The sequence below is a fragment of the Leptonychotes weddellii genome, chromosome 10 (genome assembly GCF_054177405.1).
Source record: "Leptonychotes weddellii isolate Sample4059 chromosome 10, ASM5417740v2, whole genome shotgun sequence".
NCBI classification, from domain to species: domain Eukaryota; kingdom Metazoa; phylum Chordata; class Mammalia; order Carnivora; family Phocidae; genus Leptonychotes; species Leptonychotes weddellii.
In genome coordinates, this window is record NC_138378.1 from 89,942,608 (window position 1) to 89,964,019 (window position 21,412).

A 21,412-nucleotide genomic window follows, 5' to 3' on the forward strand; every position below is an offset into this window, starting at 1 on the left:
AAAATAAATCAGCCTCTTTTAAAACTTAAAAGTGGAATTTCAACTACTTTTTCTAGAACTCTATTTAACTTAAAAAAATATAAATGGTAGCACTGCATTACCCTGAGGATCATAGAGGATTCAGGGATGGTTTTCCCACTCTTGGTGACTCTTTTACTTTGGTTTTTTTTTTTTTTAGATCGAGTAGGAGGGGGCAGGGGGAGAGAGAATCCTAAGCAGGCTCCACCTAGCATGAAGCCCGACACGGGGCTCAGTCTCACAACACTGAGATCATGACCTGAGCTGAAATCAAGAGTTGGATGCCCAACCAACTGAGCCACCCAGGCACCCCGTTTGTACTTTGTTTATATCCCCAAGAGAACAGCACAAATTTGCCTCATCTTTTGAACCAACACATATTAATCAAAATACTGTAACTATTTATAATTCATATTACATCTTAGACTATTAATGTTTCTTCAGAGCTTCAGAGTCTGTATCAAAATTTTATTCCTAACATTAGAGTTGCCTACTGGATCTATGAGAGAAGCAGTTTCCATGGGATCCCATCTCCGGCAGGGTTGGCCCAGCACATCTCTCTTTTAATCTGCACTCATATAATAGCTCTTAGTTGAATTAGTGTTTGTCCTACTTTAAACAGAAAACCTTTTGTGTTTTTTTTTTTGCTAATAATAGGATTATCCTTTCCTTTATCAAGATAAGTTTTAGCATTTCGACCTCATTCGTTACTATGAGTGAAAGCAGTTTAACATCATTAGCACTAAAACCAAATGGTATTGATAATCTTTGATCTATTTAGATGTCATTTTAAGTAATTCTATCTAAATTCAGTTTGATCAGTTATTTGAGGTTACATTTTATATTATTTGAGGCTACCTTTTATGACTCATCGAAATTCAGTTTTTGAACTATTTGGATCTATACTTTATAGCCAACTCACCCAGTAGAATAGTTTCTTTTAATGTTAGATATTCCTTAGGAACCGTAATGAATATTTATGAACTAAGTAAGAGGGATTAGTCAGTCACATCTGCTATAATTTTTTTAGGCTAATGTTGCTTCCCTGTTAAATGTTGCAAAACTTTAGCATTTTAACTAGGAATTAATCTTTTGTTAAAGGAGTATAAAGTTCTTGAGAGAAAATGAGAAGATTTTATGCTATTCACATCTAGGTTGCAGTGTGATTGAATTACTTGGATGGGGAGGGCTCATATGAAAACACATGCTGAGCTTCTGAGGACAGAATGATAATCAGGGGATTAACCCTCTTCATTTGTTTTGCTGTAGCTACTTTCTGATTAAGGAATTTTTATTTAAGACATCCTTATTAAAAAAAATAAAATCAATAATGATCCATTTAAAGTACTAAAGTAAGAAAATTTTGTTCAGCTTCCTCCAGCCCTTGGCTTATATCCTCCCAGGTTGTTTTTTTCTGCTTATATTAATCAAAGATAATATTTATGTTTGTGTGGGTTCTTTAGTAATAGTGAGTGGGTTTCATATTCTGCTTGCAGTAATTCGTTTCCTTTTTAAGATATTTAGGATGTAGTTAGAGTTTTAGAAGTTATTTAGAATGTTCAATGGATCAGCTTCCTGACTATTTCCTAAATTTAATGTTTTTCCCTTGGCTCAATAAAGAATTTTCCCAAGTGAGCAGTATAATTGTACTTTTAAAAAAGACTTCTAGATTAGAGTCCCAGTATACACTGGGAACCCAAACCAGCCTTGCTTTGGAATACATATTTTCTCTGTACAATAGAGTCATGGCACATCATCCTGTATATCCTTGTGTTCAGTAAGTGCATGGTGTTTGGTTTTTAAATTATTATTACAACCAAGTCTGTTACTCAGGTGCTCTCATCAGATGTTCCTTCAGGAACAGAAACAGAGGAGGAAGATGATGGCATGAATGACATGAATCAGGAGGTTATGTCGTTAATATGGAGTGAAGATTTAAGAGTGCAGGACGTGCGAAGGCTTCTTCAAAGTGCACATCCCGTCCGTGTCAATGTAGTACAGTACCCAGAACTCAGTGACCACGAGTTCATTGAGGAAAAAGAAAACAGGTAAAGGAGGCATGTTGTTATCTGTTGTCAGTGTTTTTTAACACAAAAAACCCTAAAAAGATACTTCAGAGTTAAAAGTACCATGTGTTGTAAGTTTTTATCCATCCTCGGTAAACCATACATTTTTTCAAAATATTTTGGCATTTGATAACACAAGAGTGTCTGATGACATAAGTGATCCTCCTCCTCTTGAAATGCAGCTCTGTTATTTAGAAAAGGTGACTCTAAGACCATTTTGCTTAGTTACCGTAAGAATTTACAAACAAAGCAAAACTCAACTCATTCTTCCGTATCTTGATGAGGAAAAAAATATGTGTGTGTGTGTATATGTGTGTGTGTGTATATGTGTGTGTGTGTATGTATATATGTTTTTAGTGTAGCTTAAACTTAAAACCAGTATTTTTTTTTCTGATATGATAGGTAATACTGTATAAATCTCTACTGCCAATCTCTAACATATGTTATATCCCTTGGTAATTGTAATACTCAGTAGTAACCATCCCGTGACATTCCAGAGTTGTTGCCTTGGGACAGTTCAACTTATATTTGAAAATTCTCTCCTGTCCTGTTACCTGCCATGTCTCTGTCGCCTGTCATTTTCCACCATTATTTTCTGGTTCTCGCATTGCTTATACTGGTCCTGCTTTACGGGGAAGGATCATCCATACCTAGCTGCAGGGTGTTGAAGATCTGAGTTAGTCTTAATCTGCGTCTCACTGTTTCCTCTCCCATGTATACCTAGGTATTAGTCATCTGTAACTGAGGAGTCTGAGGGACAGAGAAATTGTATGGAAACATAGTGGTTAGTGTGGGCTCTGGATGTGCTGGGTGTCTTTGGATGAATTACTTAACTTCTTGCTGTCTCAGTTGTCTCAACTATAAGAATAGGCATAATTGTAGCATTCATACCTCACAGGGTTGCTGTGTGTGTAGAATGAGTTATATCTATATAGTCTTAGAACACTGCCCAGTACGTAGTAAAGCTCAGTGCAGTTAGCCATGAGTATTAACTGAGTTCAATGATACATGAAGCAAGTTGTTTTTTGTTTTTTTTTAACCTTTATAATCAGTGACATCTCAGGTAGAAGGGATTACAGTATTTTGTTTTCATTATTACAGTTTTGTGGGTTTAAGGTTTCTGCTAAAAAGTTCTATGGGATATGGCCTTGAGTTTTTTGGATTCTAAATTAACATGGGGCACTGTTCCTAAAGAATCTTGGGACAGCAGATTTTTCTTACCAAAAAAACTAGAAAAGCAGCTGTATGTATGTACAGTTAGGGAGAGAACACGTTTATGAATAGCTTTGTCTGCAGAGAAAATGTTAGCCTCTGATGGGGTATTTCTGTATCTTAACACAGATATCTTAACAAGAGAACTTTTGTTAAGCGTTTCCTGGTTATAAATACCCCTACTTCCACAATTCCTGTTTGATTTTGCTTTAAGGGGCTATGTGGAATGTGATTTAACATAGAAACAAGTTAAGTGTGGTGTATTAAAGTTTCAAAGTACAGCCCATTGAAGCCATTTTAACTCTGAATATAACTTATTGTGCTATAAATCCTATAAGTCTTAGCCATCATGTAAGTGAAACTAATTCTTTTTTCCCTGGAGACACTGTGAAATCCACTGACCTCTAATATAGGGATTTGCTTTCCTTTCTGTGTACAGGCTACAGAAGTGGCACTTTTTTTTTTTTAATTTTATTTATTTATTAGAGAGCATGAGAGAGACCATAAGCAGGGGGGAGGGGTAGAGGGAGAAGCAGACTCCCCGCTGAGCAGGGAGCCCAGCCCAGTGCAGGTCTCGATTCTAGGACCCCAGGATCATGACCTGAGCTGAAAACAGATGCTTACCTGACTGAGCCACCCAGATGCCTGCAGAGGTGGCGCTTCTGAGGCTATGTTGGCAAAAAGGGTGGGAGGAGGATCCCAGATGTACTGAAGGCAGCTAGACTGAAAATAACAAAATGAGGAAACCCAAAACATACCTTTGAGCAGGTTAGCATCAGAATGGCATTTTGGGTTTCTCTTTTTGGTTGCTGAGGGAGAGTTGGCTTGGTTTATAGACCAGCTGGTTTTCACTCAAAGCAAATATGAAACAAAAGAAATGTATCTCTCCCTTAGAGTTTCTGAGGGGAACAAGAATATTAAAATGAGAATAACCATGTTTGGATGATTCATCCACATCTTTGTATGGATTTACTCTGATGTGATTTCTTCTTACATAGCAGTTCTTCTGGAATGCTTAACTACAGATTACTTTACGGTTTTTTTTTTTGCTTCAGAATTTTTCACATGTTGGTTTTGATTTTAATTACAGATTGCTCCAGTTGTGTCAGCGAACTATGGCCCTTCCAGTAGGACGAGGAATGTTTACCTTATTTTCATACCATCCTGTTCCAACGGAACCACTGCCTATTCCCAAATTGAATTTGACTGGTATGTTAAATTCTGGGCTCAGTGAGAAAGGAAAATGATTAAGTGTGTTTTTAGTGGAGTTACTGAATTATTTTAGTTAAAACCAAAGAAATGCTCTTTCTATCCCCACTAATTTCAGATATCAACCACTCTAGTGGTTGTCAGAGCTCAAATAGCAAATCAAACTAAACATTGTGGGAAGTAGCATGCAGCCCATTACTAAATTTTGCTTTTAGTGAGACTGTTTCATGATATAAAAAGGCACTTGGGAAAGTTTAGAAAGATATTATTGATGATGGTGAGATTACTGAACTTTAAATAATCTTAAAGTATAATATGTAAAAACATTGTATCTTAATGTGTCTTGTTATATCTTATGAATATATGATCCTTGTACAAGAACACAAAAATATACTAACCAAAAAGAAAAAATGCTCACGTATAGTATAGTAGTCCCACTTGTTAGAATGTTAACATTTTGGTATATATGGTTCCCAATTTTATTTTTCTAGTTTATAATTTTATATATTTTTAATTATCAGAAAATTTAACTCTGTTTTAGAAATTGTTTTCAAATGTACTATAGCGTGAGCATCCTTTCATACCTAGCATACATAGGTATACAATTGTATTATGTGAATATATTATGTAGGTAGGTATTGAATACAGATATTTGTAGTCAACAACTTCATTTTTATTTGCTCCAGAGTATTTTATTGATGGAATATAGTTTATGTCAACAACCTGATTTTGTTGGGAATTATCATTTTTTTACTATTATAAACATGCTGTCAGGGTGTAGTCATTTATTTATGTTAATTGCTTTAGAAGTAGAACTCCCAGGACAGCAAGATTTTAAGGCTTTGATGTTAACGTCTTGTCAAATTACCTTTCTGATTGGTTGTGTGAGTTTTTACTTCTGTAAGATGTAAGTGTGTTCATTTCCTAATGTTATTGATTACAATGGGTTTTATAGTGCATATTCACCTAATGCTGGTAAGAATATGTTCTAAAGGTGACAGTTGTGTACAGTTGAAATTATCATTGAAAATTCCTGAAGTATGTGTGGTTTTATGGGACTTGTATGAAATGTATTTATCATACACACAGTAATGTATAGTATAGTAATATATACCAATATAATTCTGCAGTGTTTTAAGTTGCATAATTTAAAAAAATCCAGGGTCCCATTCAAATATGTGGAGAGCTTTTACGTTTAGTAACATATGGAAAGATGAGATCAGCTGAATGAACATATTTTCATCTCAATATTATACCTATTCTGGAGCCCTAATCTTATTTAGAGACATAGCAAGCAGAGTTACCTTCAATATTTGAATTGTTCTCTCTCTTAGAGATGGAGCAGTATGGCAAAATCTGAATAATTACTGAATCTTCATGGAGAGTGGGGTATATAGGTGTTCGTTATGTTAGTCTTTCAACTGTTTAAAGTTTTCATATAAAGAATTTGAGTTAAAAAGAAAAGAATCTCATGTAAAACTGGGAAATGTTAAAATGTATTAAATCTGGGCAGTGATGCTTGGGTGGGTGTTAAAAAAATAAATACATGAGTCATCTTTTTTTTTTCTGAATACATTTAGTTAAATTTGCATATTCAAAATACAGCCCATTGAAGCCATTTTAACTCTGAATATAACTTATTGTGCTATAAATCCTATAAGTCTTAGCCATCATGTAAGTGAAACTAATTCTTTTTTCCCTGGAGACACCGTGAAATCCACTGACCTCTAATATAGGGATTTGCTTTCCTTTCTGTGTACAGGCTACAGAAGTGGCACTTTTTTTTTTTTTAGTCCAAACTTTTATTCTTTTAGTGATACTGGTAAGCTCCCCCACCCCCAAATTATTACCTTGTTTTAATAATTAATTTAGGAAAAGATACTTTCTTAAAATAGCTCCTTAATTCACACTGATACTTTCTTAAAATAGCTCCTTAACTCACACTGGTATCAATACATTTGTATGTTGTTATTCTTATTGAAGAAAATTTGCTTTACCCTTTGCCTGTCATTTTCTCTTGTGTGTAAATACTCTGTCTTATGCATATGATGAATTGTTTTAGAGAGTTCATTTTTTTTTTCATTATTAATCTCTCTGCCTTTTGAGAAGGTAAAAGTATACCTCATGAACTTGTCACCCAGTGTGGCATTGTCATACGCCATTATTTGAGTTAGCTCTTAGGTACACAAGGCAAATGGTAAAAACAAATATGTTTTACTTTGTGTGTTTGTGTATACACACTCCAATTAAGACATTGTGCATCTTTCTGAAATTTATTTTACATTTAACTTCAGAACTCCTTTAAAACCATATTTTCAAACTTGTAGTCAACTATATAATTTTATGCAATATTTAGAATAGTTATTTTAAATATTCATCCATGACCTGACCTAATTAATACAGAACATTAAAGATATAAAAAGAATTCAGTATTTGCATGTACACAGTGGAGATCCAAAAGAGAACCAAAAGACTCAAGGAAAGGAATTCAAAGAGAGCATAGCATCATGAACATTTAATTTACAGTACTCTTACATAAGTTGACCATAAAATTTAATTTAGCAGATACTCTTTATGGTTCACTGGGTAACTCAGGTCTATAAAATGATACTTTTTATAGTACTACCTGAATGCAATTTGGCGTTTTTAACAATGGCATATAAGTGGATACTTATATAGAGAGATAAACATGTATAGTAAGAAAGCAAATTTATAAAGGTCCTTGTTTCTTTTTACAAGGTATTTAATGTTCAGAGAAAAATATAGGCTGGCATATTTGAAATTAACATCAGTGTCATCAATCACAGGTTGAAATTTATTATTCATATAGCTTAACTGTGATGTTAGTATTCATTTTATTTTTTTATTTTTTTTTAAAGATTTTATTTATTATTTGACAGAGAGAATGAGAGAGAGAGAGCACATGAGAGGGGGGAGGGTCAGAGGGAGAAGCAGACTCCCCGCCGAGCAGGGAGCCCGATGCGGGACTCGATCCCGGGACTCCGGGATCATGACCTGAGCCGAAGGCAGTCGCTCAACCGACTGAGCCACCCAGGCGCCCTCATTTTATTTTTTAATAAGCTTACTTCTGTTTGACAGATTTTGAAGTAGTGGGTATCCTAATCAGATCTGTATAAAGTTAAATTGGTATCCATTATCATAGCCCCATGTATTTTAGCAAAAAAGATAATGAAATACTTTATTCTTAAAAATTTTTTTATTAAAAAATTTTACTTAAGTATAGTTGACATACAATGGTAGATTAATTTCAAGTATACAGCATAGTGATTCAGTAACTCTGTATGTTATGCTCACCACTCTTTATGTTAGCTACCATCTGTTCCCATGCAATCTTTTTACAATACCATTGACTATATTCCCAATGCTGTATCTTTTATTTCCATAACTTATTTGTCCCATAATGGGAAGCCTATATCTCCTACTCTCCTTCACTCATTTTGCCTATTGCCCTACTCTCCTCTCTGGTGATCATCAGTTTATTCTTTGTATTTATAGGCTTGATTCTGCTCTTTGTTTACTCATTTCTTTTGTTTTTTAGATTCCACATATAAGTGAGATCATATAGTATTTTTCTTTCTCCATCTAAGTTATTTCACTTAGCATAATACCCTCTAGGTTTATCCATGTTGCAAATGGCAAGATCTCATCATTTTTAATGGCTGAGTAAGATTCCTGTGTGTGTGTGTGTGTGTGTGTGTGTATATACACACACTACATCTTCTTTATTCATTTATCTATTGATGGATGTTTGGGCTGCTTTCATATCTTGGCTATTGTAAATAATGCTACAATAAGCATAGAGTGAATGTATCTTTTCAAATTAATGCTTTTGTTTGGGGGGGTAAATACTCAGTAGTGGAATTATTGGATCAAATGGTATTCCTGTTTTTAAATTTTTGAGGAACCTCAAAATACTGTTTTCTGCAGTGACTGTACCAGTGTACATTCTCACCAACAGTGCATGATGGTTCCTTTTTTTTCCACATCCTCACTAATGTTAGTTAATTTTTGTCTTTTTGATTCTAGCCATTCTGACGGGTGTAAGGTGATATTTCATTGTGGTTTTGATTTGCATTTCCCTGATGATTAGTGATGTTGAGCATCCTCTCATATCTGTTAGCCATCGTATGTCTTCTTTGGAAAAATGTCTATTCAGGTCCTCTGCCCATTTTTCATTAGATTTTTTTCTTTTTGTTGTTGAATCAAATAAGTTCTTTACATATTTTGGATATTAACCCCTTATCGGATATATGATTTTCAAATATCTTCTCCCATTCAATAGGTTTCCTTTTTGTTTTGTTGATAGTTTCCTTTGTTGTGCAAAAGCATTTTATTTTGATGTAGTCCCAGTAGTTTTTGCTTTTGTTTCCCTTGCTTTAGGAGACATATCTAGAAAAATGTTGCTTTGGCCTCTGTCAAAAAAACTACTGCCTATGTTCTCTTCTAGGAGGTTTTTGGTTTCAGTTCTCACATGGAAGTGTTTAATCCATTTGGAATTTACTTTTGTATATGGTGTAAGAAAGTGGTCCAGTTTCAGATAATGAACTGTTTTAAATACGGTTTTTTCACCTTGCATCAAATTTGATGCACAAGTTAAAGTACTCATAATAACCTAATGTCATTCCAGATATTACGGGGTTAAGGGTTTCGAATGTAGAAAAGGTAATCACTGTTCGCAAAAATCTAAGTTGAGCAATTTTGGATTTATGAATTATTCTCTCAATTTTAAATTTGTTTGCCTGAATAGGACGGGCTCCTCCTCGGAACACAACAGTAGACCTTAACAGTGGAAATATTGATGTGCCTCCCAACATGACAAGCTGGGCCAGCTTCCACAATGGTGTGGCTGCTGGCCTGAAGATAGCTCCTGCCTCCCAGATTGACTCAGCTTGGATTGTTTACAATAAGCCCAAGCATGCCGAGTTAGCCAATGAATATGCTGGCTTTCTCATGGCCCTGGGTCTGAATGGGCACCTTACCAAGCTGGCTACTCTCAATATCCATGACTACTTGACCAAGGTGAGACTCCCAGCTCCTTGTAGTGTGCCTCGTCCAGGCCACTGCAGTAGCTTCTAATTGTTCTACTTGCTCTTCCTTCTTCATTCTTGTACCTCTCAATCCATTCTTCCCATAGCAGGCAGAGTCATCTTTCTAAAGTGTAAGTTAGCATATATCACTTCCCTGGTCAAAACTGTTTAAAGATCTTTCATTGCTCTTGATATACATTCTGGGAGCCTGTGTGATCCCACTCACTTGTCCAACCTTACTTTGTACCACTCATCCCCTTGCTCTCTATACTCCCAACCATAGGGACTGGCCATTTTAGCTCCTTGGTAAACCAAGTTCTTTTACTTCGGAGTTTGGCAAACTAAACTCTTTCTCTTGGCATAAACTCTTCCACTTACATGCCATAAAAATTCACCTACTTAAAGTATACAATGCAGTGGTTTTTAGTATGTTCAAAGAGTTGTGCATCCATTCCTGCTATTACTTTTGGAACATTTTCATCAGTCTATAAAGGACCCTCATAGCAGTAGCAGTCACCTTCCAGGCCCTGGCTACCGTAGATATACTTTCTGTCTCTGGATTTGCTGATTCTGGTTCCTTCATATAAATGGAATCCTACAGTAGGTGGTCTTTTATGGCTGGCTTCTTTCTCTTACAGTGTTTTCACGGTTTGTTCATGTTATATCATGTATCAGCACTTCGTGCTTTTTTTATCGCTGAATAGATACTCTATTGTGTGGATAGACTGTGTTTACCCATTCATCAGTTGGTGGATAGTTGGGTTATTTCTACTTTTTAACTGTTCTGAATAGTGCTGCTATCAACATGTACATGGTTTTTTGTGGACGTATGTTCTCATTTCTCTTGGGTATATTCCTAGGAGTACTATTGCTGGGTCATATGGTAACTCTTTGTTTAAATTTCTGAGGAACTATCAAACTGTTTCCAGAGTAGCTGTAACCTTTTTACAGTCCCACCAGGAATAAATAAGGATTCTAGTTTCTCCACATTTTTGCCAACATTTGTCTGTCTTTTTAATTATAGACATCCTAGTAGGTGTGAAGTAATATCTCATTGTTTTGGTTTGCATTTCCCTGATGGCTAATGATGTTGAGCATCTTTCATGTGCTCATAGGCCATTTGTAAGTCTTCTTTGGAGAAATGTCTATCCTATGTTTATTTTAAAATTGGGTTATCTTACTAAATTGTATTCTTTGTGTATTCTGGATACTAAGTCCATTAACAGATAAATGATTTGCAAAAATTTCTCCCATTCTTTGTGTTGTCTTTCACTTTCTGATGGTATCTTTGAAGCACAAGAGTTTTTAATTTTAATGAAGTCCAGTTCATCTATTTTTTTCTTTAATTGCTGTGCTTTGGTGTCATATCTCATTGCCTAACCCATGGTCCTAACCCATTTACACCTATGTTTTCTTCCAGGAGGTTTATAGTTTTAGCACTTATGTTTAGTTCTGTGGTCCACTTAGAGTTAATTTCTGTGAATGATATAAGGAAGCTGTCCAGCTTTATTCTTTTGCGTGTGGTCTATAAGTATCACAGCACCGTTTTCTGAAAAGACTACTTGGTTCCCATCGAACTGTCTTGGCATTCTGTGGTCACTTGACCATTACTGTGAGGGGTTATTTCTGGATCACATCAGAACCATTTACATGTTGTTCTCTCACTTGACCTCATTTTCTCTTACTTTCTAAAGCTGAGTGCCTCCCCTTTCTTCCACTTTCCTGGTTAATTTGTATTAATCCTTCAGGTCCTGTTGTAAGTTTTACTTCTTTAGAGATTCCTAATAATTCTTCAGCTCCTAATTGAAATTAGGCTCTTAAAAAATAATACTTCAGAGCGCCTGGGTGGCTCAGTTGGTTGGGCGACTGCCTTCGGCTCAGGTCATGATCCTGGAGTCCCGGGATCGAGTCCCACATCGGGCTCCCTGCTCAGCGGGAGTCTGCTTCTGCGTCTGAACCTCTCTCCTCTCGTGTTCTCTCTCTCATTCTCTCTCTCTCAGATAAATAAAATCTTTAAAAAAAAAAAAAATAATACTTCATATTACTTTGTGCTTTTTCAATATGCTGCTTTTCAGTAATGTATTTATTTGTATATTTTTACCTCAACACTTTTTTTCCTCTATTAGGGAGCTTGCATCGTGAGAGTAAGGACTGTTGTCTCTTTAGTTTGCTGTTGTATTCTTGGTGCTTCTCACTGTGCCTGTCAATAAAAGTACTTACTGAAAGTACTGGCAGGCAGTACTTTAAGACTGCACAGGTAGTGACTTATATTTCATTTTACTTTCTACCTTTAGGGTCATGAAATGACAAGCATTGGACTGCTCCTTGGTGTTTCTGCTGCTAAACTAGGCACCATGGATATGTCAATTACCCGGCTTCTTAGCATTCACATTCCTGCCCTCTTACCCCCAACGTCCACAGAGCTTGATGTTCCTCATAATGTCCAAGTGGCTGCAGTGGTTGGCATCGGCCTCGTATATCAAGGGACGGCTCACAGGCATACTGCGGAAGTCCTGTTGGCTGAAATAGGTATGGCATTAATAGTGCTATGTCTTCATAAGCATACATTGCCCACTCCACAGGAACCAAAGTAAAAACAATAGTAAAATCACAAAAATTAAGGAAAAATAGTAGCTTTTGTTAGAATGTTCTGATGCTAATTTAAAAAATAGTATAAGTAATATTTTCCAAGACTGATATTAGTGTGCAGGTTATTAATCTGCATGTTTATTTGGCCAGCCCATTGTTGAGCTCCAGAGATCCTATTTAATGCAGTAACCTGTGGTTTTAATCACAAGTGAGAGTGCTGTTTATCCGCTTTGTCTTTACTAGGCAGTATCTAGCAGTGATCTGCACTTGAAATGCAAAGTTGATTACTTTGATCCCTAGAAACAGTGTTCATTCTGTTAGACAATTATTACTTTCAAGAGAATGGAAGTGATTGACCGTTGCTTTTCCTCCTTTACATGCTGGTGGGTATGTTGGTAATGAAATGTGTTTTCTCTGTTTTTAATTGAGTCTAAACCTTTTGGAAATGTGTCTTATGTATTGTTATCTTTTTCTGACAAATGGAAATGCTATTGGCATTATTAATATGTTCACTAATTTAGACACATAATTCCATGTCTTGTTCTATCCTATTTCAGGATATATTGTTAAAGATATGTTTTTCTCTGGAATGATTCTATTAGTTAGCTGTTGCCACAATAATGCTATCTAACAACCACAAAATTGGCCCGGCATCTCCGCTTTAGGTCGTAGGTCTGCAGATATGCTGCTTTGGCTCTTGTTCCAGATGATTTATTCTGAGGCCTAGGCTAGAGGATGTGCTTGTTTTATGGTGGTAACAGAAGGTCAAGAGGGAGAACCAAATAATGCAAACACATTTCAGGCCTTTGCTTACATTATGCCAGTTAAGATCCCCGGTCAAAGCTAGTCACATGTTCAAGTCCTCCATAAGGCTCTGTCAAGGGTATGGATGTATATATATGAGCACTGTAGGGCAGTGAAAAATTGACACCAACAATTTAATCTACTACAGTGATGAAATAAATTATTCACAAAACTGAAATTTTTCTGTTACCAAAATATGTAATAGTATAAGTTGGTCTGAGAAACATTTATTCAGAAGATACTCAAGAGTGGCTTTTAAAGCTTGTTCATCTGCAAGGTGATTTATAGCACACCTCTTTCATGTTGTATATAGAGGATTTCATCTAGATTCATATGCATATGCTCTTTTATATCATTATAGTCAGAATGTACATACTATTTTTATATTGCCCTTCCCATATATCATTGTCATAAGTGTTTTTTAAAATTAATTTCATATTGTGTCATATCTCATCGAAATGGTGTTCTGTAAATTGCCTGTTTTCTAATTTTCAGGACTTTTTTAGTTTGTTTCTAATTCTTTGCTATTATATATAAATATTACTTCTGTGTAATATTGGTTACTTCTGTATAATATTTCTTTTTCCTTTTTTTTTTTTTTTTTAATTTTTTCCTGTGTGTAAAATCCCAGGAGTGTGAAATTTGTTTTGGACAGAGGGGTCTTTATGTGTATTTGCTGCCCTAGAGGTAGAATTAGAATCAGGGGGTGCTTTTTAAAAGTATGAGTTAAGTGTCTGAAAACATAATATTTAGCTTAAAAACTTAGGGTCCTTCCTGTCCATTATTAGTATTTGAACAGTGGATTGGAAATAGCAAAACAAAAAACAAAATGCAAGAGATTAAAAATTAAAACATTTTTGAGTGCCCTTCCTTTAAAAAATTTTTCTGTTTCTTGATAATTTTTTTCCCTAGAATATCAGTTTTACTTTAAGAACGGGGAACATGTGAACACATCCTTTTTATACTAAACCACTAAAAATGTTCAAAAATAAAACAGATTTTTATATTTTAAGACAATCAAGAAATATCTTACATGTAAAGATATATACTTCTATGAGATCCCACAGACTCCCTGGTGTATCAGGGAGTCTTTTCCTTTGACTTTTCCTTTCATTGAGACAACTTTTACACTTGATCTTAGCCAAAAGGCCGAGAAGCGATTATTGAGACAACTTTTAGAAATACTATATTAAATCATTATCTCCTATTTTCAGTTTTTCTTGTGTGTATACTTGAAGTGGTCAAATAGTTTTGTTTTGTTTTGTTTTGTTTTTAATAAAACCCGAGGTTCCATTGTGTCTAAAAGTCAATCCTTTCAAATTGGTACATTAAAGGAACCATTTTGGGCTTTGCTTTATAGTAAACCAACAGTTGTGCATACCATTTGTGATAATGTCATATCTTTCTGAGCGGGGTTGTATTGACTAAATGGTTCTTATGCAACTTACTAGAAAGCTAATTCTAAAATTTATGGTAGAATTTTAAGAGGCCAGTAGGCCAGCTTGAACTGTGTTATTTTCTATTTTATAGGACGGCCCCCTGGTCCTGAAATGGAATACTGCACTGACAGGGAGTCTTACTCTTTAGCTGCTGGCTTGGCTCTGGGCATGGTTTGCTTGGGGGTAAGCTTTTTCTGTGCCTTCAGATGCTTCAGTTATGACATCTGCATGTTGAGACAAATGATCTTGACACTTAACTCTGAATACCACTCTGCCTTACTGTGACTTAACCTGCTTCTCAGCTTTTTTTTCTTTCTGGATATTTTTCAAAAAGTGCTAGATTTGGAAATGGAGAGAATTTGTAGTGAAGAGTGGGGCTTAAAAGTTTTTATCCCCCTGGCTTAGATGTAAATGTTCAGGGAATGAAATATCTTGAAGAATTAAAGACGTAAGATGAGGTGATAGCCCCCTCAGACAGAAAAAAGAAAATTGTGTATGATGGGGAGCTTTAAGTGTCTATAGTAGTTGCTAGAGATAAACCGTGACCTTCTTTTGGCATCTTGGTATTCACTGGGATCTCAGAATGTTGTCACAGTAGTATTTGCTTTGTAACAGAATACGGTATCACTTTGTTCCATCTTTAATCACATCCATGAGACATAGTGTAGAATTATCAGAAACATTTGATCAAATGACTGAGTTACCTGGAATGTGGGTTCCTTAAGAACCACCAATACAGTGTTATACTGAAACTAAATTATAAAAAGAAAGTTCACTGTCTGTTAGGTTTTTGATTCTTCACACTTGACACATGAACTAAAGAAGCAGATGGTACAATGGAAAAGCAGCATACTGGGAATTGGGACATTGATTTGGTTCTGACCAGCGAGTCATGTCCTTTAACTACACTATTGTCTAGTGGCTAAGCAACTCCATGGATTGTTTTATATCCTTGTTTATATCCAACCCTGCCAATTACTAGCTTTGTAACCTTGGGCTTTGTGTGTGCCTCACTTTCCTTATCTGTAAAATAGTAGCTATTTGGTAGAATTGTCATATTAGGTAAATTAATTCATGTTAAACACACAGAATAGTACCTGAAACAGTAAGTGTTCAATACGTTTATATTATACTTATTGTTGCTAAAATAGTTCATAGATACAATAATGAAAGGACTCAGATGTTTGTAGTTCAAGTTTCATTTATATACCTAATATTTTCTTTTATTGTTAGTAATTAACTGTATTTTGAAGCCTTTATTTTGTGAAATGAAAGTATTAACTTGAACATATAAGTATTGTAATTCTTTTTTTTTTTTTAAAGATTTATTTCTTATTTTAGAGGGAGAGAAAGCGTGTGCACTAGTGTGCTCAGGGGGAGGGACAGAGGTAGAGGGAGAGAGAGAATCTCCAGCATACTCCCTGCTGAGCATGAGCCCAATGTGGGGCTTGATCTCACAACCCTGAGATCATGACCTGAGCCGAAATCAAGAGTTGGACGCTCAATCTACTGAGCCACCCAGGTGCCCCTAAGTATTGTAATTCTTAATGTGAATAATTATTAGTTATTTAGAATAATATAATAATATAATAGTTATTTTAATTTAATTTTAATTTAAAAAACCCAAAATACCTTGCTTGAAGTTAGTTCATTCTTTTATTTGTCATGGGTATGTGTTATGAATCTTAATCCATAAGATTTCCTTTCATATGTTTGTTATTTCATTTTCCAGCATGGCAGTAATTTGATAGGTATGTCTGATCTCAATGTGCCTGAGCAGCTTTATCAGTACATGGTTGGAGGTCATAGGCGCTTTCAAGCAGGAATGCATAGGGAGAAGCATAAATCTCCAAGTTATCAAATCAAAGTAAGTCCAAAATAAAACAACAGATCAAAATTCTGGAAGCTAAGGAGTTAATTTGAAAATAGTGATTTTCTTAACAACATTTGTAATCTGTTAATTTTAAGCATAGGCTAGTATTCAGAAGAATTTGTAATAATTCAGAATTTTTTTTACATAAACTTTTTTTTTGATAGGAAGGAGATACCATAAATGTGGATGTAACTTGTCCAGGTGCCACTCTAGCTTTGGCTATGATCTACTTAAAAACCAATAACAGGTATCACATCCCCCCTCTTCACCCCTTGCCATGATAGTGTGACTTCCTTTCTGACCTCAGTAGTAAAACTAAATTATCTTAATGTGTTTATTTTCCTTGTACTGGATTAACCTGATTTTTATTCTCTCCAGTACTCAAGTTATACAGATTTTTATCCAGAAACAATATATTTTGCTGTTTTAATCTTTGACAATATAATTGCCAATCTTTATTTTTGTTTTATAGTTGATGTCACTGACAATCAGAAAATGCCCAAATTCCTTTTCATGAATTATGCATGTTATTTGAGGATTGGTTAAGTCAGAATCACGTAACATTATTCTATTCTTGGTTGCCATTTATAAAAATGATTTCTGCTTAGTTCAAGAACTTGCCTAATAATCATACCAGCTTCCTTCCCAAATCCCAGTAATTAGTGCTGGACACTTAAAAGTAGACTTTTGGCATTTATTCTTTTACATTTTACATAGAAGAGTAAGTTGGGTAGGAGACATTAAACTATGTTTTAAATTTTAAGTCTTTTAAGTTAAAAAATATTTTAAGATTCAAGAATTTTTTCAGTATTGTGAATTTCTCTTGTTAGAAAAAGTGGATGTATGTAAAATTAACAAAATGGTTAAAAACAGGTATTTTTCATCTATTTTGATGAATATGTATGTTAGTGCTTTCTTGGTAATGGAGATGATTCAGTGAACAAAACAAAACTTAAAAATATCTGTTTTCATAAAGCATATGTTGTCATAGGACAGACATTAATACATGACAAATACTGTATTAGAGGGTATAAAGTACTATGGAAAGCAAATAGGGTAGTGGATGGAGTGGGGAGAAGTGTTTTGAAACCTGTCTTGGGATTCCTGATTTTTTTGTTCTCTAGTTGAGCAATAATGCCTACTGATATCCTCCACCAACAGATCTATTGCAGATTGGCTTTGTGCTCCCGACACGATGTATTTGCTAGACTTTGTGAAGCCAGAATTTCTCTTGCTTAGGGTATGGTACTTTGTAATTTTTTATTTCTGCCACCATTAGGAGTCTGTTTGTGTTTCTCAAGTTTAGCTTGTGAATATAAATGTTTCTATAGGGGAGCCTTTTACTATTAATCCATCATCTAGATGTAACTGATAGTATTCTTTTGATATTTCCCAAATGTACCTTGTAGGAATGCCAGGAAACACAACCATGTTGCTATATAATGCTAGGAGTTGACATTTCAACTTCTTACATTATTCAACAAGCAGTAAGTGATGAGGGCTGCTTTATTTTACATTCTTTCATTATTAAGGATGCAGCATTACTATTAAGGGTATAATTAATGACTTTGACATAATTGCCTATATTTTCCCTTTATTCTTCAATGTTTAAACTTGTAAGTTTTTAGCATATGAAAGCTTTTAAGTTACATAGACAGTGCTAAGATTCTTTGTGATTTTTCTTTTATGAAGCAAGTGTTTAAAAGTCCTTCAAACTTTAATAACAAAGAACTCAATTGTAGGGTTTTTTTGTGTGTTAAAGTCTAAACTTCAATTTATTTTAATGAGTTTAGCTTAGGTTGATATTAATTGCCATCAGTTGGGAACTGATTTTTACATTATTTAATATGATCATTGTTATAAAATCTATGAACTTTGCCTACTCTAATTGATTTTTTCTCTGTTACATTTTTAAGACACTTGCTCGTTGCCTGATTCTGTGGGATGATATTTTACCAAATTCCAAGTGGGTTGATAGCAACGTTCCTCAAGTGAGTATATATAATAAACATTGTTGTATCTTCAGTGGCATAAATTACAGTTTCTTGTGGGATTTTACAAAACCTTGTAAAATACTTTTTTTAATAAAGGCAATATTGATAATTATAGTATTCTTGAAAACATGGGAACTTCAAGATTGTGTGCTGACCACAGACCACAGTCTTCTCTTTTGGCCTCAGATCCTGAGAAATTGTAGTATTAAAAATTAAATATACTGGGCGCCTGGGTGGCTCAGTTGGTTAAGCGACTGCCTTCGGCTCAGGTCATGATCCTGGAGTCCCAGGATCGAGTCCCGCATCGGGTTCCCTGCTCAGCAGGGAGTCTGCTTCTCCCTCTGACCCTCCTCCCTCTCATGCTCTCTCTCTATCATTCTCTCTCTCTCAATAAATAAAAATCTTTAAAAAAAAAAAATTAAATATACCAAAGTACCTTAAAAAAGTATTTTTGATGTTTTTATCCTAATTAAGCTGACCTTTATGGCACAGACTAGGACCTGCCCTCAGGCCAGAAGCCATGAAAAAGGAAACTTACCCACTAGTTTTCCTGTCTTCTAAGTGTCACCTCTCCTCTAGAAACTGCTTGCTTTTGTTTGATCTCTAGTGCCTTTAGGTCAAGGATTGGGGAATTATGATCCACCTGTTTTTATAAGTAAAGTTTTACCAGAACACAGCCATGTCATTCATTTACTTATTACATATAGCTGCTTTTGTGTTACAACAGCAGAAATCAGGAGTTGCTTTAGATACTATATGGTCTACAACCCAGAAATGTTTACTCTTTGGCCCTTTAAGGACAAGTTTGCTGACCCATGCCATGATAATTAATTTTTATATTTTGCCCAGAGTGTATACTTGTTTTCTGCAAGAGAGTCAGTCTGATAGTTTATTCATCCATTACCTGAACTCCTAGATATATTTGTATTTGTTTGATTCTTCCAGTTTGTTAGCCATTAATGTGAAACAGGTGAGGAAGAGTTGTTTTAATTGACTCTGCCATTTGTCACCAGAATTTTATCTCCTAGCACATCTGGATGTCAGAGATGTCACTTCTTTCTGAAAGTGCCCTTTAAAATCTATATTGTAGTATAAAATTATACTTTTATCCCCCCATTCCTTCATTCAGTACATATTTGTTGATCTTCTGTAAATGACCTCTGTAAATGCTAAACTCTAGGCTATATTTAACATGCATCTGAAATGTGGACTGTCCTCAAGAAACTCTAGTACATTTACTAAGTTTAGTTCACAAAGTTAAGCATGTACACAAATGACTGTATTCTAGAACAGAAAGGGAAGATCCATGTCAGAGATCTCTTTTTAACTTTTGTGGACATGTGGTCCTTGGACTTTTAATTTATAGTTATCTTTCTGGTACTTCTTTTACTTCAGACTTAATATTTTTAAATTTGACCTTGTTTATATCAGGGATCCCCAAATACATATAACAAGTTCACAGTTCTGTTCATTGATACTTCCTATCACTCTCCACTTCTAGTTTTCACCCACTCATCTCATTGATTCTGTAGCAAGGCCCGTTGTAGGGTACAACCTAGTTTTAAAAGAGGTATTAAAAAGGTCACTTTGTAAACTGCTTTTTTGTTTGTTTGGACTTAAGGCACATCTAAAATAACAACAACTAACGTCTTCGTAGCACTTTTTCCTTCATTACAAGTGTTACTGTACAACCTTGTGTTATGCTCTTAGGCAGTGCTGTACTGTGACTTGTTCAAGTATTGCCCTCAGTGCATGGGTGCGAACAATGTGCTATTGTTTGTTACCAGTGTGTCTGTGCATCCATTAGACTGAACGCCTCAAAGTCAGCTACTGTGTCTTTTCCATCTTTCCTTCCTAGCAGCTAGCACTTAGTAGCTAGAGGTACTGTTACACTGTTACAGTGTACTCTTAATTGAAAGAAGGCAGACTGGGGGTCCAGAGTCACCCAGCTATTAAAAGCTGGGGTAAAACTAAAACTAGCTAGTAGGACTTCAGATCTTAAGAGTTTTGCGTTGTACCCGTACAAGACAGAGGAGTTTGGTGGTCTTTCCTTGTTCATTTCCTGGATGTTTTACCTTGCCCTTAAAGGATTACATTTCTCCCTTTGATTACTCCTTATATTTTTGATTTTTTTTTTTTTTAAACTTTAGGAGACCATAGGAAAGATGACAAGGACCAGATTGAGGAGGAGTTCTCCCTCTCCTCCCCCAATTATTTACAACCCAGGTTCTTAGTGGTGCTTTTTAATGGTTTATGATCAAGTATAGTGTTATAGTACACAGATTAATGATGATGGTGATGATAGCAGCTAACACTTAAGACTTACTATGTAGCAGGCATTAATTTTAAGAGCCTTGAGTAGATTGAGTCTTCTAACTCTCATGGGAACCAAGAAGGTAGGCATTTACTGTGCTCATTTTACAGACGAGACACAGAGCGGTCAAGAAAATTGCTCGTTGTCACAGAGCCAGTGTGGGCCCTGCTGAACCTAGGCCTTAAGCTCCAGTTTTGAAGATAAAAGGAGCTTATAAATGCCTGCTGTCAAAATAGAAATATTCCATTCCTATATAATGTTATAATAAACACTTTATATAAATGTTATAATTAGGTTATCTATGTATATATAAATTACTCACTTTGGAGTTATATCAGTTTTTCAGAATGTCACTCAATTTCTGAGTAAATAACATTCAAAATTAAAAATAAAGTCTGTAGGGAAGGAAGAAGGATGGAAGTAGTTATCAGCCTGTATTACACAGCCAGCATAATTGCTTACCTCATTGAGATTATCAAAGAGAAAAGGTATTTCAAGTTTTTTGATTTGGTGATTTCAGTACATAAGAAGATTGGGTCATAAGTGAGTTTAGAATATTTATTGGTTTATTATAGAAAGCATCCTGAAATATTACTCTTCTAAAGAGTCTTCTAAAAGATTATAAGAAGAATTTTTAAAATTTAATTTTAAGTTACTTAATTAAATGATTTAATTGGGTAATTTAAATCAAATTTAATTTTGATAAAGTTTATTTACTACTTACACTATAAGGAAAGCGATGTGTTTCTAAACAGTAGTTATAGATTAACATATTGATGGTTTGTTTATTTTTTTTAAGATTTTATTTATTTATTTGACAGAGACAGTGAGAGAGGGAACACAAGC

At 35.0% G+C, this 21,412-nt stretch overlaps 1 protein-coding gene across 5 annotated transcripts in view; it reads left to right on the top strand.

Annotated features, from left to right (window-relative positions):
• ANAPC1 (anaphase promoting complex subunit 1) overlaps positions 1-21,412 on the top strand; it is an 89,292-nt gene that overhangs the window by 42,282 nt on the left and 25,598 nt on the right. For all 5 annotated transcript variants that reach the window (XM_081796791.1, XM_081796788.1, XM_081796789.1 and 2 more), the window contains 9 exons: positions 1,852-2,066; positions 4,387-4,505; positions 9,274-9,545; positions 11,848-12,082; positions 14,477-14,568; positions 16,118-16,252; positions 16,423-16,505; positions 17,420-17,498; positions 18,175-18,249. In XM_081796791.1, coding sequence (XP_081652917.1) covers positions 1,852-2,066; positions 4,387-4,505; positions 9,274-9,545; positions 11,848-12,082; positions 14,477-14,568; positions 16,118-16,252; positions 16,423-16,505; positions 17,420-17,498; positions 18,175-18,249 — 1,305 coding nt within the window. The remainder of the gene's footprint in view (positions 1-1,851; positions 2,067-4,386; positions 4,506-9,273; positions 9,546-11,847; positions 12,083-14,476; positions 14,569-16,117; positions 16,253-16,422; positions 16,506-17,419; positions 17,499-18,174; positions 18,250-21,412) is intronic.